The sequence below is a fragment of the Takifugu rubripes genome, chromosome 7 (assembly GCF_901000725.2).
Source record: "Takifugu rubripes chromosome 7, fTakRub1.2, whole genome shotgun sequence".
In the NCBI taxonomy this organism is placed as follows: Eukaryota; Metazoa; Chordata; class Actinopteri; order Tetraodontiformes; family Tetraodontidae; genus Takifugu; species Takifugu rubripes.
The window spans coordinates 4,314,390-4,337,714 of NC_042291.1; the positions used below are offsets into that span (position 1 = coordinate 4,314,390).

The following is a 23,325-nucleotide window of genomic DNA, read 5'->3' on the forward strand; positions in this document are numbered from 1 at the left end:
GCACCATGATTAAACGTCTATTATCCTTCATTACATCAAGAGGAGTTGTCAATGAATTGTTTGTATTGGCCTAGCTTAGGCTAGGCCAAAAGGGGGATTGTTGAGAATTGTCTTTATCTTGTTGTTATGTGTTTCACCATATGTTCCTGTCTTCCCTTAGAAGTTAGGCAAGGTAGACTAAATGTAATTAAGAACAGAGACATTTGCAGGATTGTTGTTTGATCTACTGTTATCTCAGGAGCCAGTCAGGCAGGGGGTGTCAAACACTCATTGTAAACAGGACATCAGGGGGGTTGATGATGATCACATTTGCATGAAGAATGGGATCTGGCCTGGGAAAACAATGGAAGAGAAGAACTCTACCAACACCAAAGGGACTGGAGGAAGAGGACGGGGACATCTCAGCGGGGGATTGCATGGACATTGTGAATTTGCATGTGTGTGACTATAAAGGACTGGGCCAAGGGATAGTTAGCTTGTCAGACTTCATGCCCTGACAATTGACTCTGTTGTTGCTAGGGTTATGAACTGGCCCGGAGCTCTGTAATATTTGTGTCTGGAATTGATTCTATTGTTAAATACATTTTGAAATTGGTACTTTACTTCTCGAAGTCTTCATTCAACGAACACGCGGATCGGCAGCTACATACAGGAGGTATTGCGATCCAACAACATCAACTGAATTATTCAGTGATCGAGAAGGAAACACTTGCTCTGATTTAGGCTTTGCGGCATTTTGGGGTGTTTGTGGGTTCTGGGCTGGTGGTGGTTTTTACAGACCACAACCCACTAACTTTTCTCAACTCCTTTCTTGCTATTCCATTTGCATCTCTGCATCTGTTTTTATGTTATGCCTCATTATGCCTGTAAAGCACTTGCCTTGAATGAAGCGCTAGATAGACAAACTTGTCTTGCTTTAAGTATGACCCCACCTTTAGTAGGCAGGTTAGCTCCAGTGTTAGGCTGACATGTAGTGATGTTGATTAGACTACTGGTAGCTTGGCTCAAAGAAAACTTTAAGTCATAAAATGTCTTTGTAAATGTTTCTTTAAATTTATCAAATTTCAAATTCATAAAAACATGACATGTTTTGCTAAAACAGAGCTAAACTTGCTTGATGTTGTAAGATACTATGACAGGTATAACATGGTGGTTCACCTCCATCCACTGCCCACAGGACTGCATGGCGAGGACCAGGCAAGGATCTGGTTTGCACAGAGAATCACGGTCCGGAATGCCTTTACAGCTCAGTTGGAGTTCCACTTTCGTCAGATACGGACCACTGAACAAGCCAAGCGAGTTAGCTGCTGATTCGTAGATGTCACTCATGGCTGACGCAGGACAGGAATTCTGTGGATCAGGATGCCTAATAAGTTCTTTGGAAAATATAAACTTTTATTGATGATTTATTTAACCTCAATTCAATTTGATCTGTTTTGTGTCAATATTAGTGTTAATATTAGTGTTTCAAGATGCTTTACAGAAACCAGGGACTAAACCCTCAAATGGATCAAAGTGATGATTGTAGAAGCTTCATGAGTATGAAATGATCATTGCATTTCTGCACATAAAACATCTGTTATCGTTGAACTCCATCATTGTGTTTGCTGATCTTGTACTTTTTTTTAACCTTTATTTTAAATAAATAAAATAAATTTAAGTCATCTTTGTTTAGCTAAAAATCCATCACTCAACAGATGGGGAGGATTAAGAGAAAGCCATTTTTGCCATTTCTAATGCTGTTCTGAGACACACACCCCCCCCGCCGAAAATTTCTCAATCATTCACAACCACCATCACATGATGGCCGGGATGGTCCACACTTTAATAATGCAAATTCCATTGTTTGTCATAGAGGAACAATATACATTAACAAACACTTAAAAAATAAAACCAAAGTTTAGTTTTCACTGCCTAGATGCAGCACAGCCATATAACACGGTAGATTAAACAATAATTGTTAAATTATTATTAACATTTTAATATTGAGATTTTTACAAATATATACTGCATATTAAAATATGAAACATTGTACAGATTTTCAGATTTTAAACATCAATGACTGTGGCTTTTGTTCTAAAAAAAGAACCAATGTTCATTCTTTAGAAAATAGTTCAATTTAAAAGCATCACATATATGTGTTGCCCTACAATGAACTGGCGCATCATCCAGGGGTGGACCCTGCCTTCACCCATAAATGCACCCTCCCCGTGACCCCAAAAGGGATAAAGAGGTCAAGAAGATGAGACAAGTCGAGAGACACACATGTGTCGTTAAATATGACAGCATGAAAACCCAAACCTATAGATGGCCCTCTGGTGGCTGGCTTCTCTCAGACCCCTTTTGTAACAATGCATAAATGAAATCCAACAGAAGAACCAAAATTAAGAAATAACAAAACTTTAATGAACACGAACATTGTTAAGGCAACATCACAGAAGAATCTTTAAATAAAGGATGAATGATGAATGATGAATGGATGGTTGAGTGAATGAATGATGAGTGAATGAAATTACAAACTCTCCTCATTGTGCTCATCTTAAAAGTCCGTAAAACCAATCAGCAAAGGTCCTGATCACAGAGATGGTCAAACATGAAGCTGATGATGAGAACTGACGGGTCATAGCCCCTCACCTCAAAGCTGCAAGAAGAAGATCTGCAAGACACGTGAAAAGTTTCTGCTAAGAGATCAGCTTCTCATTCAGAGAAACTCATTCTCTTCTGGATCTGCCTCCTTCTCCTCCTTGTGCTCCTCTTCGGTCTGCTGGAGAATCTGTAACAGCCTCCAGCTTACTGTCAGCCTTATGAGGTGGAAGCTACGCACACACATAGCCACCCCCCACCCCCCTACCCCACCCATCACCACCACACACACACACACACACACACACGAGTGAGGAGCAGACCACAGCAGCTTCTGTTGGATGAACATATGAGGCACAGCTTTAGTGTTCAGTGTTTTGTATTAAATGTTTCAAAGACAAATTCTAAATTGACCACACACTTGAAAATCTGGAAATTATAGAAGCTGTAGAGCATATGAAAAAAGGGAAAACAACAGAATTATGGACTTTCAATTGATATTTATAAATAGTAACAAACGTTGATATGTCTATTGAAATATATATATGAAAAATGGTATTCTGCCTTTGAGAAAACACTTAACCCAATGGCTCCATTCTGTAATAGGTAGCAACCAGTATTATACAGTTTTATATGACTATTAATATACCGGTAAGTTATAAATAAAGAGAGCATTCATGTATTCTGATTAGATGCTTCAATGCGTTGGACAGCTTTGAATGGCCAGATGTTTTTGAAACACTCTCCAGCTTTGTTTTCAGTGGTTACTTAGGGCGCACGTTGTTGACCCAACAGACAGTGGGATGGAGTCTTTCCAATTCCTCTGCTTTAAATTTTAGCGCTAGAACTTTTGGCGCTCTCCTTTAGAAATCGGCTTGTTATGATTAAAGAAATTCTGATTGTAGATGTACAGCATCGTGTATACAATACATTACTTTTCTGACAAACTTGGAGCAGTCTTTTCTGTCCTTAATGATATTAATAATCTGTTTCATCAGTTTCTCAGGATACAACACTAATAAAACCAAATAGAAACCAGAAAAAAAAAATCTGACTCGACAAGGACATTGTGGGAGTTTGCTGGATAGTCAGTAGAGCCAGTTATGCTCAAAGGACCAGAATCATTAATTAAATTAAATCTTAACATCTTAAGATGGAGAATTTAGACATACAGTAAGCAGACCTTCTTCTACTCTGAAACAATTTCCATAAAATTGCATGAAATCACATTGATCAATCTCCACCATGCCTGATGCAACTGCCATGCAGTGGAAACATGTCATGTGACTGTTCTATTTGTTATTGGCTTAAGGAACTATCATCGAATCATCACGTCTGACATGGGAGAAACTAGCAATATTGTTCCGGCTCAGTGCCCTAGATCTCCCGCCTAATCTCTCCTTTGGTCTGCGGATACTGAACAGCCCGCATAACTCGTGATCTTGCCAAAGTGCTGTAATGCTCGATAAAAAAAAAGGTATGTTGCTACATAAGTTGGACATATATAAACAGTCCTCGATCGGTGGGATTTTTTCCGAGTATGCCATAATTTACCTCAGCTCTTCCTATATAATCTCAGCCCCACAGAGATCAGTCTCTGTTGACATGCTGCCCAGGGACAAAATCAGAACACAACAAGCCGGTACATCAACGTCATTGGGTAATTTATCAGAAATATGTGGGACTCTTTTCAAATTGTAGGTGAGGTGAAACACAAATTTACCAGGTCATCTAGAGGGTCATTGGACCCGGGACAAAATGTCGCAGTACTTTCATGCAGTGGAAAGGTGCTCGTCCTAAATATAGGTTTGATGAACATTTTCTGTAAAAAACCCATGATGACAAAAATCCTCCTAACGAATCCTATAAGTTGTTTATCTGAAAAGTCCATTTCTCTATCATCTCTATATCACATTTTTTTAAATGTTACCTTAATATTTGTATGTCTTGCTCTACAGTCTTCTGGGAAGTGTCACCCTGATGTCTGTACATGCTTCAATGGTAAAACACTATCTTGAATATTGGAATTCTATGCATTTTTATTGATTTACTTATTGATGATGATATTAAATGAGTGATTTAATATTAATTTTCTTTTTTAGTCAAATAATGCAGCTATATTCTGAATATGAAAAGGCGTTGATCCATTTTTGTTTGAATTAAGGTGCATATTTGTTTCCGTGATCTAATCTGGCAAATCACGTGGTCTATATCTACCCTGTCTTAACCCCTGGAAATATCGCGATAGTTTGCGGTTTGGTCCGGAAGTCACTCGTGTGTCAGAATAAAGTGCCGCGGTGCAGATGCGGAAGTTGCAGCAGCAACAGATCCATCTCGGTTGTCATCGCCTGGAAAGTTGAGCCGTGAGTTCAGTCTTTTTCACCTTTAATCTCACTCCAGTTATCTATGCGACTCTGTCGGTTTGAAAGTAAAACTAAATTTTTCCATAAGAGTAATCACGCCAGAGAGCCATGTTAAACACTTTTATTAAAGTGGGAAGCAGAATCTGGCGTTATTGGTAATTGATTTACTCGTTATTTATTTTATTCAGCGTCAGATTACAAATCATTCTTCTTAAAGGCTCAATAATCACGGCTGAAGAAGAACAGTGGATTTAACTGTTGGGTTCTCTGCAAATTAGTAGTTAGACAAATTACTTTTAGCACTTGTCATTGATTAATATCAGTTTTTATTGGCTCCACCTGCGTCGATCAGCAGTTGAAGGGCGAAACCGAACGTTTTTTTAATCTTTTATCCGCTCGATAAGCAGATCCTGAAGAGCCACTCGGCCCTTCAGCTCTGATGTGTCAAGCTGGTTTCAGACTAGTTTCATTTTTAGTATCTTTAACGAGCCCTTTCTTTAAGCGTCCAAAACCAACACTAAAATCTTCTAATCATCAGCGTTCATTGGAATTGAACCGGTGACCTGTTTGGTAGGGTGCGTTCAAGGACCGCTTTGATTCTACATACCTAAATGTCCATTATTCCTTTCTTTTAGATTGAGTTTAATCAGGTTGGTTTGATCAGAGCCGACTTAACTTTCTCCGTGTGCGGTGTGAAATGTAGGTAGCATCTAAGTAGAAATGTTGCAGAACTATGAGGAACTTTTTATCTGTAGAAACGAACACGTGGTTGAGACTGGGTGGGTGATATTGAGAAAAAGATCACAATTTTTCAAAAAATAATAAATCCTGATTAATAATATCCTGATCAAGATTAAATTTGAGTAATTTTGCCAACATTTCTTCAGTGGAAGTTATGTTGTTGTCACCGAGCCTTTATCACATGACCACAACGAAATGAGACGCTATGTAAACAGTAGTTGTGTGACTTTATTTGTGATGCAATGCATGATGCAATATTGTTGATTAAAAACAAAACTAAATTTGCTTTACAAAATAAAAGAAATGTCTCTTCATTCTTGACACGAGATGAAATTAAAATATAAGATGCGAGTTATGAAGGGTTGTCTTTGCTATAATTTGGTTACAAAAAGTGCCATCTGACGTGCACACCGTCATTTGGTGGAACTCCAAACCAATTCCATACGATGGAGGAAAGGTTTTTTTTTTTTTTAAGGGACCAACTCCCCCCCAGTTGCATTCAGCCATATCTTTTTCTACAAATCAGGGTTTCTGGTGAGACGGTCCATGGCACTAGCTGTAATTCACAATGATTGGGGTTCTCAGGTGGTATAGAGCTGCCACACATAGAACTGTGCAACATATAGAAGACGATTCTGTGATCATTCCACTTTGTCAGATCATAAACATCATATTGCACGTCCCTATGGTTGAGGACCACATGTCTGTGTGGCTGGAGACCACATCTGCATCTGCACCTCTCCAGCTGTTACTACTGTACTTCTTTGTTCTGCAGGCAGCCAAATAATACAGTGGTTTTATTTTTATTTTCATGTACCTTGTCCCACATGGAGCACAGCAGAAATCAAATGAGGTAACCGGTAGTGTGAGTCTGTGGTGTTTTGGGACAGTGGGACGTTCTAATCCAGCTCTCTCTATTTTCAGGTTCACCATGCCCACAAATGAGGTTTACTCGCCTACAACTGCATCAAACCCTAAACTGTCATGGTTCCTCATTCCCTCAGAGCATCTGGATCAAACTCGTTTTAGGATCAAGCTGTGTGAAGTGGTAAGTTCAACGACGTCCTTCACGCTGGTGTTTTCAAGACTGAGTAGACATCAACAAAAATGGAACAGAACCAGAAAGATCCAGTTAGGATTTACTGTCAGCAGCCGTCCCCCATCATTCTCTCTGGACTGACTGCAGGAAGTCGCAGAAAGGAAGTGAAAATCCTGCATCATCAATCTGACCATATGTCACCCTTCTTGTTGCAACATTGCAACTGGATGTTTTTTTGACCCTTTGGATAGAATGAGGAAGTAGAGGTCATTGCTCTCTGATTTTTGATAATTGATCTGAAACTCACTCAAGGAGTTGAGTAATGGCGTGGCAGCAGCCCAGGCGCCTCCTCCAGAGAAGGAGCAGCTCAACATTCCAACTGCTGCAACAGAATGAAAAAAAAAAGAAACTTTGTTTAAGCCAACATTGTGTTCATCTGTGATCTTTTCAGCTTTATCCATCTTTCTCGTCAATATCAACTTCAGTGTTAATTGTACACACTATAACCGTCACGTCAGTCTGCAGCAGGGCTGTATGTAAATGATCATGTGACCTGTGTCTGCATGGAAAGTATTGCTGTTCAATTTGAATTGGGAGTTGCCTGTGTTTAAAGGTTGGAGTTGTATTTTATGGGCAACTCCAGTCTTTGAGGCCTGGATTCAAGCCAGGTTTTCTAGCCTACGTGTAGATGATGTTCGCCTGGAGCTCCACTCCCCTTGGTGAAAGTAGTTTCTGCCTGCCTGTCCAAACGCTTTGGACAGTGATGCTGTGAATTCCTGACTGTGAATGTGTCCACTAGGTGAAGCTGTTCCCTTTGACATACTTGATAACTGCAGGCAAGCTGTCAGCAGCAGATCTGTCATTTATCTTTAAATCCTCCTGATTTGAAGCACATTTTGAATGAATCTTGACTTTTCTGACAGTTAAGTATAGAGATGTATTAAAATAAAAACAGTCATTAAGACCAAATAAAACATTATAAGCTCCACAAAGACACAAGTGCACATAATTTATAGAGATTAAAGATTCCCAGGCCAGAGAATAAAAGAACTGCCATAGACTATGGGGCTCTGCTAGGAGATGCTTCCCTCATGCAAAGCTGGGGCAGGTTGCTGGGAATCATCAGCAGCTCCTGTTGCATCCTGAGAGCGATCAGATGCTGCAGAGTTTTCACCTGTCGGAGGAGATTCTGTGCTCGCTACACTGTAGAAAGCATCCTGACCAGTGGCAGCGCAGCGTGGCTCTGGAACCTTCAGTCAAAGGAACGCCATGTCTTGCAGCCCATACTGAGGATGGCTGAGAGGCTTGTTGCCATCTCTCTCTCCTCCCTCCCTCCCTCCCATACAGGACTTTTTCAGATCGTCTGCCATCAAGGACTCTCCCATAACCTTTGCACTCTACTCTGTAGCTTCAGAAACGGCACAGCCAGGTTCTGCTACAGCTTCTCCCCAAGCTGTCAGAATTTTGAAGCATCACGTGATAAACTTCCACTAACTCCCCACCATAAACACTCCACTCCAGGATATGCAATGCACCTTCATTCTCAAAAATAATATTTCACACCATGGATAACATTTGGTTGCTTCGGGTCATTGCAGTGCACTTTAAAGTTGATTTGGACGCACACGTATACATGTACAACATGTTCTGCTTTTTATTTTATTTTTATGTCTCCTATATTTGTATCTCTTATATTGTTATGCCAGAAAACACAGGGCTGAGACAAATGCAGTTTTGTTCCCATTCACACCTTTTGTGGAAATGACAAAGTGGCACAGGACACAAAGGACACAAAGAAACACCAGATCTTTCAGACAGGAGTTATTCAGATGATGCCCTCGACACAAAATCCTAATTATGATGAAAATATCAGTCGTGTTCTAATTGTTGAAGACACAATTTAGTGAATTGTACAGGTCATGTGACTAATGTCCCGGTTCCTGATGTCCTTGACAGCTTCTGTCCTTGGTGGCCTTTGTCCTGGAGGAGCTGGTCAGCATTTGTATCAGTTGCACTGCCCTCTACTTCTTCGAGTTTGTCAGCTGCGCAGCCTTTCTATTCACACTGCTGCTTGTCGTCCTCCTGGCCACACCCCTTCACACGTGGATGAGCATCACCTGTTGGCCGTGCATAGTAAGTGTGCTGTCACTCCTCAAGCTTTCAAATATAGAGTATGCTGAGTATGAGTCTCGATTCACAGTAGCTTTACATAAAGCTGGTAATCAATGACAAACAAAACTGGAAAAATAAGGGGAGGAATTTTCATGGCCACATGTTTGTTTATCAGTAAATTATATTGGAAGATGTTTTGTTTTTATTACTATAGTTTTCAACCAGTGAGACATGCAAGAGCATTTTAACTGATGAAAAGATGTCAGTAATGCTTAGTTAACAGCCTGTGAGCCATGCTAACAGTTCTTTTCTTCCAGGATTTTGTGTACTCTGCAAGCATTGCTTTCTTCTTCATCATCTCCTCCATCGTTCTTGCCGCACTGAACAGTAGAACACCATTGGAGCTGAGCGCTGTGGTCAGAACCTTCACATTCATTTCTCTGCGCTGCCTTTGTTGTTCCTGATCCTTTTGCTAAACTTCATCTTTGTTCTTCTGCTCCCACAGGTGTTCGGCTTTGTGGTGTCAATGTTCTTTATCGCTGACATCCTGTTGTTCCTGAAGACTCGTGGTTCCCCCTTCAGTAACACAAAGGAGCAGCTGAGTAATGGCATGGCAGCAGCCCAGGCGACTCCTCCAGAGAAGGAGCAGCTCAATAGTCCGACTGCTGAAGCAGTATGAGAGTTTTCGCATTGTGTGTTTGAATGCCGACTGAGCTGGGGTTCTTTTCCTTGCCACCAAAGGGGAGTCAGATGCCACCTCTGAGGATGCTCTGTTCTTCAACCATAAAGAAATTGTGTAAAATGACTGAAGTAGAGGGTGTCCAATCAACTGCAATTCTGAAAGATCAAATCAAAACTTTGTTCAAGCCAACATTGTGTTCATCTGTGATCTTTTCAGCTTTATCCATCTTTCTCATCAATATCAACTTCAGTGTTAATTGTACACACTATAACCGTCACGTCAGTCTGCAGCAGGGCTGTATGTAAATGATCATGTGACCTGTGTCTGCATGGAAAGTATTGCTGTTCAATTTGAATTGGGAGTTGCCTGTGTTTAAAGGTTGGAGTTGTATTTTATGGGCAACTCCAGTATTTGAGGCCTGGATTCAAGCCAGGTTTTCTAGCCTACGTGTAGATGATGTTCGCCTGGAGCTCCACTCCCCTTGGTGAAAGTAGTTTCTGCCTGGTAGGACAGAAAACCCGGCTCGAGTTCGGCCCTTGAGCACCAGAGTTGCCCGTCGCTGTATGGTTCGGTGATGCTGTAAATTCCTGACTGTGAATGTGTCCACTAGGTGAAGCTGTTCCCTTTGACATTCTTGATAACTGCAGGCAAGATGTCAGCAGCAGATCTGTCATTTATCTTTAAATCCTCCTAACTGATTTGAAGCACATTTTATTTAGCTTATTGATTGGCTACTTCTGTCTTTAAGATAAACTAATCTTCTTAGCTCAATATTAAAAACCAAATATTTCCTTCATGTGGTTTTTAACTGTTGGTCATCTGTCCATGTCATACAACACAACTGTCAACGTTACTGAAGACATGTTACATCAATTGTCTCCACAGGTGAGACTATGGGAGGACTCTCATATCGGGTGAACCCCAATTTAAATTTGATCAGGGTTTACAACCTTTTGTCCATAAAACCAGTCTGAAGGCCTGACATGCTATTTACACACTAATTTTGAAAAAATATCTAAAAATCTCTGATGACATGCTCTGACACATCTGTCAAATGCTGAGCATGAAAATGTTCCCTTAGGGAGCTTTAGAATTTTTCCGGTTCTGACCACAGAAGGATGATCCTTCACAGCCTGCCCACAAAGATTTACACCAGCTCTTGGACTGGTCCTTCAGTTAGTTGGATTCAGCAGGAAACCTGGACCAGCTCTCTATGGCATGACAATGGAAGGTTGTGTTCTACAACGGTCAAAGTGACCTTTCCTCCAACTGTGAAGGGGGCTGTATTTTTCTGCACTTTCTAGTTGTCATACGCCTGTTTACAGGTCTGTTCATGCACAGGTGGCAGAGTCTGGGGCCTGTGATTGACCCAATGACTGACATCACTGGAGTGATCTCAATATTCTGACTGCATATGTGGCATTTCTTCTAAACACTAAAGAAGCACTGATACACCGTGCCTGCGGAGGCTTTGGGGGTTCCATTCAATTCATTGTTATTTATCTGGCGTCAAAATTGTCTCTAGGTGCTTGGCTGGTCTAGGTTGGGACATTAGAAATGGGCCTTTTTGAAATGTATCTTTGAAATGTATCTTTTGTGGTTGGACCAACTGAGGATCATTTTCCACACTGGCCCCAAATGCCGAGTCGTACAGTTGGTTCTTGGGTCAGACCTGGTCCTCATGTGAAATGATTTAGCTGTAAAAACAAATGCTTCATCTGGATGCGCATCAGCTGACATTCACAAGTCCTCAAACAGCAGGCCTCTCTTCAATTGGGCTCGAGTACTTGCAGTTCCACCATGATGGACAGACAAGTACATGGGTGAGGAGTTAGAAGATGAATGTGCTCCTCAACACAATGACTCAGCAGTTTTGATGCTTTATAAAAAGAGAGCTGTTTGTCGTGGTCACCACAGATACAATGGCCTGGTTGCTGCACATCACCTGGGTTTTGGTCTGTTGGCCAGAGCTGCTGCAGGGCAGATCTTCAGGTAAGTGAACCCCTATGTGCATTTATTTTATTTTATTTTATTTATTTTCCAAATCTGACACCATTCAGAGCAGCTGTAGTTTCAATGGTCCAGCGATCACTCCAGTAACTCACAGGTAACAAGTTTGATTCCAGAATTAGGCATGGGTTAAGGTGTCCATGACCAAGTTGAGAAGCCACTGTCTCTTGAGTGTATGATTGTACATGACTGATTATTTATTCATCCAGAATGGTTATGTTGCCATGAGTGTAAAAGTGTAAATATGCACTTATAATGTGAAGACTCGTAGGACAGTGATGTTTAAGCATGCCTTATCTGGCGTCTCTCTCTCTCTCTGTTTTTAATCATGAGTGTAAGTGATGTCCCACTATGCTGAAGATGTCATTTTCCCCTGTTATTCAGAGTACAGTCTGCAATCAGACAGTCTTAGCCCATGTGAGCTGTTACGGAGTGAGGCTGTTGCTAAGCAACAGGGTAATGTTCCTCAGTGCGCAGAAGACGGCAAGTTCAGGTGTGTGTCTGCAACATGTCTATTTCTAGCTCTCTTTCGGTGGTGTGTAACTCCGTGTGTGTGTGTGTGCGTGCGTGTGTGTACAGACCACTGCAATGCAGTATGGGTGGTCAAGAGTGTTGGTGTGTAGATGGTGATGGTCAAGAGGTGCCTGGGACTCGAACCAACGGCTCAGCTCCACTCTGTGAGACCAACAACTGTTATAGTCATTCATATTAATGTCATTCTGTTGTCATTAATAATGATGTGACATGTGTGATATGTAAGGGCAAATATCTTATTTCAAAACTGGCCGAGTCAGGGCCTAATAAATAGTACATTTTGACATTATTGGGGTGGGGGGGGGGGCAAGGCTGCCATTGTGTCATTTAGGAAACTGGTATTAACAAGAATGCTTGTTGTTTGGTCAAAACTACACACAACACTCCCAATACCACCACCACCATTAGCGTTTCCATCCCTGCAATATGAGTGTAACGTTTTATTATATCATGCACCTGATGGTGTATGTACAGGTGTGTCTCCCTGTCAGCTGCAGTCTCTTCTGAAGTGTTCACCCTCAGGACTCTTTGAAGAGGTTCAGTGTGACCACAGCAGGGGGCAGTGCTGGTGTGTTGACCAGAATGGGATGGAGCTCTATGGTACAAGACAGAATGGGAGACCATCACGCTGTGAGTACTCCCACGGCTACAGCATCATATTATTACTGCATGAAATGCTGGTATTAAATAGCACAATGAGATAAGGGAGAGTAGTAAAGAAAGGACAGGCCTCATTCCTGGTCCAACCACACCCGATGACCTTTGACCTGTAGGTCCTGGGAGCTGTGAGGTCAGATCAAGAAGTCTCCTCCATAGCTCCACCCCCCACACTCCTCCTCAGTGTGATGGAAGTGGCAGTTTCCTTCCAGTCCAGTGTGTCTTCATTAATACAACTACTGGCACCCAACTTGACATGATGACTGTTTTCAACAGGTGACTTATCTGTATGACACACCTGCCTCTGATTTTGTCATGCACCTATCTGTTATTTTAATTGGCTGAAGTGTGTTTGAATGTATATTTCAGCTTCCCAGAAGCCTTTGAGACATTCAGTGGTTTCAGGAAGTTGTTCCCAACAGTTTCATCCTACTGCTTCTGTTCTGATAGTCGTGGGAGAGAGATGCATAACACAGGTACACTGACCTCAGCCAGGATGGCCACCTTGTTCCATCTTCTACAGTTGTGACTTCCCATCCAACCACTTGACACTGAAACAATTTGCATTATTTGAGTTCAGTCATGAAAATTATAATCATGATACTAATGAAGATGCTAACGATGTCCCACCTGTACAGGGGTGGAGCTTCTCCTATCTGATGTGTACGACTCGGCATTTGATGCTCATCCCCCCGTTCGCTCCTTTGCTCAGAGCAACATCTACAGAGTCCTTCAGAGGAGGATGCTGGCTGTTCGCCTCCGCATCACAGGGCGCTTCAGATGTAATCACTGCACTCAAACTGATGCTAACATCTGTGTTCAGCAGCAATAAATGACACTTGTTTCACCTCATGTCTGAAACTCTGAACTTGAAACTGAGCATGTTTCCTACAGGTCCGTCTCCTTGTGAAGAAGAGCGGTGGGCAGCAACTGAAGCTCACAGTGTTTATATTCCCTCCTGTGAGCCTGGAGGAGCCTTCACCACCAGACAGTGTCAGCAGGGGGGGCAGTGCTGGTGTGTTGATCACACAGGACAGGAACTTCCTGGCACACGACAGCAAGCACTCCTGGACTGCAGTGAGTGTCCTAAACCTGGTGCTGGTATGGTTTTTGTCATATTCATCAAATATAGTGACTCTCCTCATTTGGTGCTCCTTTAATCTGACAGAGCTGGGTCCTGATAGCTGTCCTGCTAGGCGCCACCAAGCGCTCTTCCACTTGCTTTCTGGTTCTGTTGCTGTGCCTCTCCAGACCTCCATCTCTGACAGGAGTCAAACCTCTTGTAATTCCCTTCTTCAGACCCTCAGAGATCTTCTGCCAGTGGAGGTAGAATTACCTCCCTTTCTGTCCCAACTGGTTGAAGTAGTAGATGGTCTCTTTCGCACAGTGGGTGGAGCTCTGCGAGCTCTGTCTCACTCCTCCCCCCAGCGGCTCAATGAAAACCTGTTTGGTGGGAAATTCCTGAAAGAAATTGCATCCTCTAACTTTAGCGGAGTGTTGGGGAGCCAAGGGACATTTGTTCGAGACTGGGTCTCTGGGAAGGGTGACAGCCTTCAGGAGAACCGAGTCCTTGTTGAGTCTGTGAGGAGAGTTCTTGGAGACCCGGCCTTCCTTTCGAGCCTGAAGGTTGCATTGCAAGGTCATAGCAGTCTCCTCCCTCCTGAGCAGGTAAACTGGAAAAATGTCTGCAAGTAAGCTGACATGGAAAAAAATAAATAATAAATGAATTTTCTCTCCAATCTTCAGATTCTCACTCCTCTCCTGCGTTCCTGCTCTGGTCAAGATGTCACAAAGCACGCCACCTTTCTTCCACGCTGCACACCTAGTGGAGCTTTCCAAGAGATTCAGTGTGACTCGGGCGAATGCTGGTGTGTCGATTCTCAGGGTCACGAGGTTTTAGGCTCCCGTACTGCAGGCCGTCCATCTCGATGTCCATCTATCTGTGAACGGCAGCAGTGGAGCGCTCTGAACATGAGAAAAAATATGGCAGCCGGAGCTGAGATCTATGTTCCAGTGTGCTCAGAGGATGGAGACTTCCTGCCGCTACAGTGTGTCGGCTCACACTGCTTTTGTGTAGACGCCAAAGGAAACAATGTCAGTCCAGCTGGGGGCGCTGTCAGTTGTAAGATCTCCATATATACAATACACACCAAACATTTCACTACATCACATGACTGTAAAATGATTGTACCACATCCTGTTCACTGACTGGAAAATACGTGCATCCATGTCAAGACAGCTGTAGCCCCAGCCCATACATGAAGCAGAAAAACGCATCCAGATCGTTGCTCATATTGTTGTTCTGTTTGTTTCAGGTCCAGAGAGCTTGAGTCAAACTTCCTCCACAGGTCAGATTCCCTTTTACTCATCAAGCAAACAAGTGACACATCTGTTTCTTCCTGGCACTAATGAACTGCTAACCAATTAGCCATTCTAACCCACAGGAAGCTGCTCTGGAGCTTTGGCCAAGGTCACAGCATTCAGAAATGAAGTGAAGAGTATCCTCAACCTCTCTAACTCCTCTATCCATCCTTTGGAATATGAATTCCTTCTAGCTGACATTTCCCCGCTGACCTTAGATGAGATAAACCAAACAGAAGAAGGGCAGTGGATCACCGACAGACTGTTGAGCCACTCCAGATCTGCACTCCAATTGGCTGCTTTCTCCCGTGAGTCAGCAGGAACATGGTAGAAAGAGGAAAACAATTAGAAGCAGAAATCTGAGAAAATGATTATGGTTGATGACATCTTGAACATTTCGCATCAGAAAAGGAAGTTTATGATGACACTCAAGAAACCATAGAGCGTTAACATTCTGATCTCTAGTTAATGAAAAGAAACGATGATGTCCTTTGTTTGCAGTTGTTCACCGTCGTTCATATGAGCCGTTCCTGCCACAGTGTGATGGTGACGGAAACTGGCTCAACAGACAGTGTTTCCACAGCACAGGTCTCTCCATCTCACTCACTCTCTTTCAGCCACAAATATAAATATTAATCAATTATTTATGGTGCCTTCTAAGGTTTTTAAGCTCAATTTACATACAAGATAAAATACAAAACAAGCATAAATATATTAAAATAAAACTTTGATTTGTGACAGTTTTCAAAGAGAAGGACTGTTTGAACGCAAATGTTCGTGTGTGTTTGCGCTTGTGTGTAGGTCAGTGTTGGTGTGTAGATGAAGATGGAGAATACATCCCTGATTCACTGACCAGTCGTTCAGACCACCTTCCCAGATGTGAGCTAACACCTGTACTCGTGTCCTTATCAGACCTCTTATTTCCCTCATGCATTCAGTAGTTCCTTCCTCTAAGCTTAATAAAAACCCAGTTCTAACTTTAAAGCAAGTCTTAACCATGAAGCGTCCTTTGAAGTTGTGAGAAACAGTAAAAATGACTTGCTCACCTTCCAAAATGTCCTTAATTTGCAAGTAAAATGAATATTGTAGTTGTCACTATGTAGCGTGTACCCAGACACAGACACGCTTCCTTTTCGTGATAGGTTTGACTCAGTGCCAGAGGGCTCATGCACAGATGCTTCTCTCTGGTTGGATGAAATCCTCTGACCACAGTAGATCCTACAGCCCACAGTGTGAAGAGGTAGGAATGCACATACAAGCTCACTGTTCACACACCTGCAATTTTATGTGAATAAACCCTGATGTTGAAGAAGAAGATTTTTGGATTTTTACAAAAAACACTTTATTTACAATTACACAGGGACACAAACACCCTGTTTAAAACACAATAATGATAACACATATACACATAAATAAAAGCAGCAATGCAGTTACTCCTGAAGGAGATGTGCAATTGGTCTTTGGCAACCGTGCAAAGTACACTCTTGTGACACCATGTGTCACAGAATTGACCTAGGTCATTCATCATTTCATAAAACCCCACCTCTAGCCTCAGCCTGCACCGGATGTTACAGCGCCACACAGAGGCGGCTTCGCAATCTCCTTTTTTTTTCTATTTTGTTTTTTCTAGAAATGTAAATTGCCATCTTGGCCTCACCCCAAATAAAATTAAGGAGCTGCCACTTATTCCGAACAGTTTTCTTGTACCCTGCTCCGTTTCTAATAGAAAACGTTTCATTAAAGCCATTTAAAACACCCTTTAAAACATTAAAAAGCACAGGGAGTCTTTCACACTCACTGTAAGCGTGAAACGCTGTCTCTTGGACGGAGCAGAATGGGCACTGGTCTGAGACAGCAGGATTCAGAGATAGAGATAAAAATGTTCATGGCAACGGCCCCATGCAAGATCCTCCACTGGAGGTCCCCCGTCCTTTCCCTCAGGGGTGGGTTGTACAGCACCTTCCAGCAGGGATGGGCTCTATCCCCTCCCAACCGGTCAGGCCACACACTGGCGCTTCTTTTGGACAGTCCTCTCCTGTTCAGTACCTTGACACAGTTCCAGGGTTCCTTGTCCACTGCGTGCAGGAAGAATACCTTTGTTGGCCTAAGGAGAGGACCACCCAGATCCCCAAAGATGGGCAGCCAGCTCGATCTCTGGGAAGAGATCGTCGCCATCTGGTCCGGTCCCCCGGCTGTAGTCCACGAGAAGATGCCTCTCCCTTGCACTGAGCCTGTTCCTCCACAGTTGCAGCACACCTTCGGCTGCTTGGACAGAGCGGATAACCAACAGAGAGCCCACAGCCTCTGAGCCCGTGAGGTCCGGACCAGCCGAGGCCACTATGTGCTCCAGAACCACCATCCGGGTCCACACAGTGCTGCCATCAGTCTAGGCGTGGCTTGTTGGAGACATTCAGCATGGCTCTGTGCACTACAGGTTCCCTTAGGACCCGTGCCTTAACAACACTTTAATAAAAAAGAGGTAGCCCATTCACTTTGACGAATTTAAAGTCGGTTAAAAACAGAGCGTCATCCATTACCAAGTTATTCACCTGTCTGAAGACACACCTGGCCACATCTCTCCATGTTAGATCTGTTAGCCCTGTTAAAAACCTCTGGACAAACTGAATTCTAAAGGTGGCGGTCCTGCTGGCCGGGTGGATGAGACCCTGCCCTCCCTCCTCTCTAGGCAGGTACAGCATCCCCGCTGGACACAATGCATGCAATTCCAGAAGAACTCTTGTCTGAATTTGAGCCAACAACCCTGAGGGGGGCTTCAAGCAATTAAGTTGGTGCCACAGCACAGAGGCCACCAGGTTATTAAGGACAAGATTTCTACCTCTGTACAACATGCGGGGGAGAAGCCACGTCCATTTTTGAATTTTGCCTTCAATTCTTTCAATTGTCTCAATCCAATTCCTTTTTACTGTTGCCTCATCTCCAATAAAAACACAAAGGTACTTTAAGCTGTCCTTCCTCCAGGCCAGATTTTGGGGAAGGACTGGTAGACCATTTGTCCACCTGCCAACCGCCAGGGCTGGTGGCTTTGATTTGATTGAATAAAACAGTTAAATTAACTAAAACATCCACATTCTTTTGACGAGACACCATTACTATGACATCATCTGCGTAGGCAGATAGAACTATTTTTTGCTAATAGAAGGTAAAATCAGGCCAGCAATGTTTTGCATGAATCCTCGAGAGGAGGGGTTCGAGGGAGAGAGCACAGAGCATTCCAGACAGGGCGCAGCTCACGAGCACCTCAACAGTGCACAAGAGGTGAACTGGTACCTCGCCGGCTACCAGTACACACTCCTACCAACACCATTGGTTTTGTGTGTTTCAGGATGGTAAGTTCTCAGTTCTGCAGACAGGGGGCGATGCAGGCTGGTGTGTGAATCCTCAGAATGGAGAGCAGATACAGATGGCAACATTGAGTCCAGGAGGACAGCTGACATGTATACAAACACACACTTAAAAAAAAATCTTTATCTCTCTTCCACCACTCTGATGTTCTCCCTCCCTCTTCCTGTGTCTTCCCCCTTCTGTCTCTGTCTGTGGTGTGTTCACTGTCACTCTAAACACTGCGGTGTGTTCAGGTCCCAGCAGGTGCCAGCTGCTGGCTTTCCAGTGTAAATCCGACGGTTCTTTCCAACCACTGCAATGTGACATGAATTCCTGTTGGTGCGTGTCTGAAGATGGGCAGGAAGTGAGTGGCACACGGACTCGTCGTCAGCTGGGACAGGTGCCATCATGTGACTGTAAGTATTTGACCAGACCCTGCTGGGTGTCAGACCAGACCTCACTGAGACAAGGCTGACAACTGTTCTTCCCTCCCACAGCTCCTTTCTGTCCCACCCCCACCATTACCCATGGTACACTGGTGTGCCTGCCAACAGCAAACAGCTCTCAAAGTTGCAACCTAATGTGTCACCGTGGTTACCAGAATGCACTTCCTGTCAGCAATTTTGTCTGTGATACAAAAAGTCATCAATGGGATGGCAAACACAAACCTCTGGGCGGAGCTTGTCAAAGTGAGATGCAACAGTCAAATGTTTTGCAACTATAATAAGTCAAACTTCATGAACATGAACAACTAACGACTAACCTGTGTGCGTATGTGTGTGTGTGTGTGTGTGCGTATGTGTGCGTGTGTGTGTGTGTGTGTGTGTGTGTGTGTGTGTCTGTGTCTGTGTGTGTGTGTGTGTGTGTGTGTGTGTGTGTGTGTGTGTGTGTGTGTGTGTGTGTGTGTGTGCGCGCGCAGTGTCTCAGCCTCTACAGTTGCTCTCATCTTCTCAGCTCTGGTCTTTACCTTCAGCCTGCTCTCACATTAGCAGCCTCAAATCTACATTTTTACACCTGATGACCAGCAGAGGTCTCTGTTCTGCACAGGTGAATATTACTGGTAGTGCAATCGATAAAACAACAAATGTGTCATTTACTCTATTCTATAAAGTAAGGAGAAGAGTTTCTGAAGACAGATCACTTCTTATCCTAGGTGCTTCTTCACTTTGTATTTGCTGTATTTACTCTATGTACACTTAATGTATCAATGTGTAGCTTCCTGCGTCTGGTCGCTCGGTGTCACTGTGCGATGCCTCATCGGTGCATCTGCAGTGTGACAACGGCATCACAGACTTGATGTTAATGGTCACCTGGAGTGCCAAGGTGTCTGATCTGGCAACATCTGACCTCCCTAACCTCCAAGACTTCAGTAAGCAAACAAAACCAACATTATAAAACTGTCTCAAAGATGGCTGCTGCTTTTGTTGACTCACAGAACAAAAAAACAATGTATCATTATCGTATTATGGGGGAACATGCATTCTTTTGCCACCTTCTCATTAGGTCAGTTTCTGAATGATTCCAGCCTTCTGCGTGGTATTCGGGACATTATGGGTAACATCCAGTCGATGCTGGCTTCAAAACCAAAGCTGGTTTCAGTAAAATCACCAAGTCTGGGCTGTTCCCGTGGTTACCGTCTCGATCTCAGCGGTGCAGGCTGCCGTAAGTGTTGGTCCAGTGGCAGGCACTGACTCAACAGACAAACAATGACTGTGCATTTTCTCTTTTCTCTTAGTCATATGTCCTGCTGGGACACTGTCCACGGAGGGGGGGTGTGCTCTCTGTCCACAGGGGACCTATCAGGATCAGGAAGGAAGAGACTTCTGCCACAAGTGTCCCAGGGGATCGTCCCTTACTGGTGCATCATCTGTCAATCAATGTGAGTTAATTTCACATAGTCATTGTTTCATGTAGTAGAATTCCTGCCCGTGGATATGAACTCTTCTCTTGCTGTCTTTACCTACTTCAGGTGTCACAGATTGTCAGAGCCGGGGACTGCGTTGTTCAGAAAAAGGTGATTTCCTACCAGCACAACCTGACTTCCTGTCTGGCAGGTGGAGGTGTGTCAGCAGTGAGGGGCTGGATCTTGACTGGAGCAATAGTGAGAAAGCCCTTACTGATGAAGAGTGCTCAGGTAAAAGCTCAGTGCCTAATCAGAAAGTACTTATTGACAGATGAAGACAGTATGAAAAATGTGGAAAAAAACAGGCCGAATAAAAGTATTGCAGTTTGTTTCATGTGTTTATGCAATAAGATAAATGAAGGTATATAGATGCGTTATTGTGGTGTTACGCCCCGCAGCACTGGGAGAACAGCGACCAACACATTCATCTTCCAGGGATGAAAACCAAGGACAGTGGTATCAATCTCGGTTTGGACAATTATTAAATATAACCAAATTATAACCAACACAAAATTGCCACAAATGGGGAGGAGAAAAAAGAGGAGAAGAGAGGACCCGCAGGGTGACAGAACTATGTCAGGTGATCATGTTTCTGGACCCCGGCAGCCTCGGCCTATAGCAGCATAACTGAAATGTTAACCTAATAAGACGATCCTCTAAACATGATAATTAGCCTGTCTAGGATAACTGGAACTACAGAATTACTGTACTATCAGCTTTTTCAAAGAGGAATGTTTGAAGCCTGATCTGATAGTAGCGATGGAGTCAGCCTCCCGTACCTGGACAGGGAGCTGGTTCCACAGCAGGGGGCCTGGTAGCTAAATGCTCAGCCCCCATTGCTACTTTTAGAGATAGTGAGGACCACAAGTAGACCAGCATTCTGAGATCGGTGTGATCTATTGGCATTTTAAGGTGTCATTAGCTCCTTCAGGTAGGATGGAGCTTGGCTTCTGATGAAGAATTTTAAAAATTATTCTAAATTTAATGGGCAGCCAATGAGAGCTTCATTAACTGCTCTGTCTCCTCTGGTTTCATGGAGAAATATACTGAGTGTCATCAGCATAGCAATGAAAATTTATTCCATGCAGCCGAATAATGTTCCCTAAGTGAAGCATCTACAAAATGAATGGATTGGTCCAACAACAGAACCTTGTGGAACTCCACAGCTAACCCTACTGTTTAAAGAGGGAATGCCTCTGACAAGAGCAAACTGGTGTCTGTCTGATAAATATGACGCAAACCAGTCCAGTGCTGTCCCTTTAATCCTAATCTTTTAGAAGGTCCCCATCCCCACAATAGACAGCATTGGCAGACTGCTGCTTCCCACTCCTGATGGTTTGCCCAAATGATTTCGAGGCTGACGATAGTCATTCTCCGTGGCTTCCCAGAATTCCTCCCAGACTTGAGTTCTTGCCTCCAGGACAGCCCAAACTGCAGCCTTTTTGACCCGCTCGTTCCTGTCCACTGTTTGGGGAGTTTCACAGGCCAACATGGACTGATAGCACTCCTTCTCCAGCTTGTTGGCATCCCTTACTTCTGGTGCCCACCACCATGTTCAGGGTTGTTTCCCCCACATGGACCACTCCGACTCAATGTCCCCAGCCTCCCTCGGAATCTGGGAGAACCTCTTCTGGAGCATAACTTCAATTAATTCTAGACAGAATAATTAGAAAATTAATATTAGATAGAATCTAACAAAAAGAATTTCAGAAATCTGATTTTAGTATGGGACAGATGAACAAACTGTATGTCTGCATGTGTGTTTGCATGTGTGTCTGTGTGTGTATGTATACAGTTTTCAGAAGATTTCAGGCTGTTTCTGGATCAGATGTGATCGTCAACGCTGATGACGCTGAAGTCTTGCGAACCCTGACCGCTGACCTCAGCACTTGTCTCCATGGTAACACTCTCAGTGATGTTTCAGTCATATTCCAGGTATTCGGTGTGTTTTGCTCATATGTTCTCTCCTCTCGGAATCAGCCTGTTCAGCTGAACCTTCCTGCCACCATGTAGCGCTGTTCAACCTACACAGCCAGTGTGAACTCTACAGCACACACACTGTAAACACACACTGCAACACTTCCCAGCAGGTACACACACTTTTTTTTTCAAATTTCGGTCATTCATATTTAGTTATTTTTTCTCATAGATTTGTTTGATGGAAAATGAAATATATTCATTTGTTTGTTTTAAATCAAATATTTTATTCTATATTTTATTGCCATGTTTTATTATCATGATAAATGTGGTTGTTTCAGACCAGAGGGTTTCTGGGTAATCTTCAGGCTGAGCACTCTGATTGGCTAAGCTGTTTTCCCAGAGTGAAGGGTAGAGCTTCAGATCTACTGGTCATCAAGAAGAAAGGTAGAGTTACCATAGCAACTAGATATGCAGCAGTAGGAGAATAATACCCAAGTGTGTTTCTTTGTGTCAGGGGTAGAGTTTACATCATCATGGCAACAACAACAGATGTATCTGAAGATGAAGATGATGAAGGTGCTATCAGGTGTATTCAGGACTCAGGTGTTTTCGTCAAGACAGACTTCGCTCTCTGACGTCCACCGGTTTTGTCAGGATACCTGCCATCATGACAAATGTTGCCATGGATACATCATCAACCAGAACAGCCTCATGTCAGGTTAGCTACCATGGGAATATGTTTGCATTTGATGACAAACCTGGTCGGAAATAAAATGAATGAACACATGAATGAGAATGATGAACTTAGGACACTTCCAGGTTCCCTGTTCTGTGGTTGGCTGAGATCTCCGTCAGTGTTGATGTGTGAGGAACAGGACTGGGATGTAACTGGACAGGGAACAGCAAATCGTATCTGTGGTGCAGGACTACAATACAACGAGCAGCAGAAGAGCTTTGTGTTTGACTTTGGAGGACAAATGTTCACAATCAGTAAGACACTATTCAGGCTGAATCAGGCAGTGTTGTCAACTTCCTGTTGATAACTTTCTGTCTTCTGTTGTCTCTCTAGCAGACACAG

The 23,325-nt window shown here is 43.3% G+C and overlaps 3 protein-coding genes across 6 annotated transcripts in view; 2 read left to right on the forward strand and 1 right to left on the reverse strand.

The window, feature by feature from the left end:
• LOC101073593 (copine-4-like) overlaps positions 1–2,783 on the reverse strand; it is a 28,015-nt gene extending 25,232 nt beyond the window's left edge. For all 3 annotated transcript variants that reach the window (XM_029839343.1, XM_029839342.1, XM_029839341.1), the window contains exons 1-2: positions 2,635–2,783; positions 1,159–1,350 (exon numbers count right to left, since the gene is read on the reverse strand). In XM_029839343.1, coding sequence (XP_029695203.1) covers positions 1,159–1,329 — 171 coding nt within the window. In that variant the 5' untranslated portion in view covers positions 1,330–1,350; positions 2,635–2,783. The remainder of the gene's footprint in view (positions 1–1,158; positions 1,351–2,634) is intronic.
• A 2,038-nt stretch (positions 2,784–4,821) lies between these two features.
• Positions 4,822–10,316, forward strand: cmtm6 (CKLF-like MARVEL transmembrane domain containing 6). 2 transcript variants are annotated; one of them, XM_003965758.3, is made up of 6 exons: positions 4,822–4,946; positions 6,526–6,540; positions 6,612–6,735; positions 8,683–8,859; positions 9,156–9,254; positions 9,344–10,316. In XM_003965758.3, the coding sequence occupies exons 2-6, from the start codon at positions 6,536–6,538 to the stop codon at positions 9,515–9,517; spliced, it is 579 nt and encodes a 192-aa protein (XP_003965807.3). In that variant the 5' UTR covers positions 4,822–4,946; positions 6,526–6,535; the 3' UTR covers positions 9,518–10,316. The 2 variants fall into 2 exon arrangements, with proteins under 2 accessions (XP_003965807.3, XP_029694971.1); XM_029839111.1 differs by having other exon boundaries at positions 4,833–4,946; positions 6,529–6,540.
• Positions 10,317–11,971: 1,655 nt separating this feature from the next.
• The window catches only part of tg (thyroglobulin), an 18,144-nt gene continuing 6,790 nt past the window's right edge, over positions 11,972–23,325 (forward strand). The window contains exons 1-27 of the mRNA XM_029838522.1: positions 11,972–12,207; positions 12,539–12,694; positions 12,838–12,997; positions 13,091–13,197; positions 13,360–13,503; positions 13,616–13,798; positions 13,890–14,389; positions 14,468–14,843; positions 15,037–15,069; positions 15,166–15,390; positions 15,584–15,670; positions 15,884–15,961; positions 16,225–16,322; positions 18,426–18,537; positions 18,679–18,840; positions 18,922–19,113; positions 19,344–19,471; positions 19,640–19,793; positions 19,928–20,086; positions 20,160–20,303; positions 20,394–20,558; positions 22,123–22,227; positions 22,308–22,417; positions 22,586–22,691; positions 22,762–22,965; positions 23,067–23,237; positions 23,317–23,325. The exon at positions 23,317–23,325 is cut by the window's right edge and continues 78 nt beyond it. Coding sequence (XP_029694382.1) covers positions 12,039–12,207; positions 12,539–12,694; positions 12,838–12,997; positions 13,091–13,197; positions 13,360–13,503; positions 13,616–13,798; positions 13,890–14,389; positions 14,468–14,843; positions 15,037–15,069; positions 15,166–15,390; positions 15,584–15,670; positions 15,884–15,961; positions 16,225–16,322; positions 18,426–18,537; positions 18,679–18,840; positions 18,922–19,113; positions 19,344–19,471; positions 19,640–19,793; positions 19,928–20,086; positions 20,160–20,303; positions 20,394–20,558; positions 22,123–22,227; positions 22,308–22,417; positions 22,586–22,691; positions 22,762–22,965; positions 23,067–23,237; positions 23,317–23,325 — 4,237 coding nt within the window. The 5' untranslated portion in view covers positions 11,972–12,038. The remainder of the gene's footprint in view (positions 12,208–12,538; positions 12,695–12,837; positions 12,998–13,090; positions 13,198–13,359; positions 13,504–13,615; positions 13,799–13,889; positions 14,390–14,467; positions 14,844–15,036; positions 15,070–15,165; positions 15,391–15,583; positions 15,671–15,883; positions 15,962–16,224; positions 16,323–18,425; positions 18,538–18,678; positions 18,841–18,921; positions 19,114–19,343; positions 19,472–19,639; positions 19,794–19,927; positions 20,087–20,159; positions 20,304–20,393; positions 20,559–22,122; positions 22,228–22,307; positions 22,418–22,585; positions 22,692–22,761; positions 22,966–23,066; positions 23,238–23,316) is intronic.

Bases quoted from the DNA above. Each gene is read 5' to 3' on its own strand.
- cmtm6 (XM_003965758.3), top strand. The intron at 6,736-8,682 runs GTAAGTTCAACG...TGTCCTTGACAG, and splicing joins GGATCAAGCTGTGTGAAGTG to CTTCTGTCCTTGGTGGCCTT. The intron at 9,255-9,343 runs GTCAGAACCTTC...CTGCTCCCACAG, and splicing joins CATTGGAGCTGAGCGCTGTG to GTGTTCGGCTTTGTGGTGTC.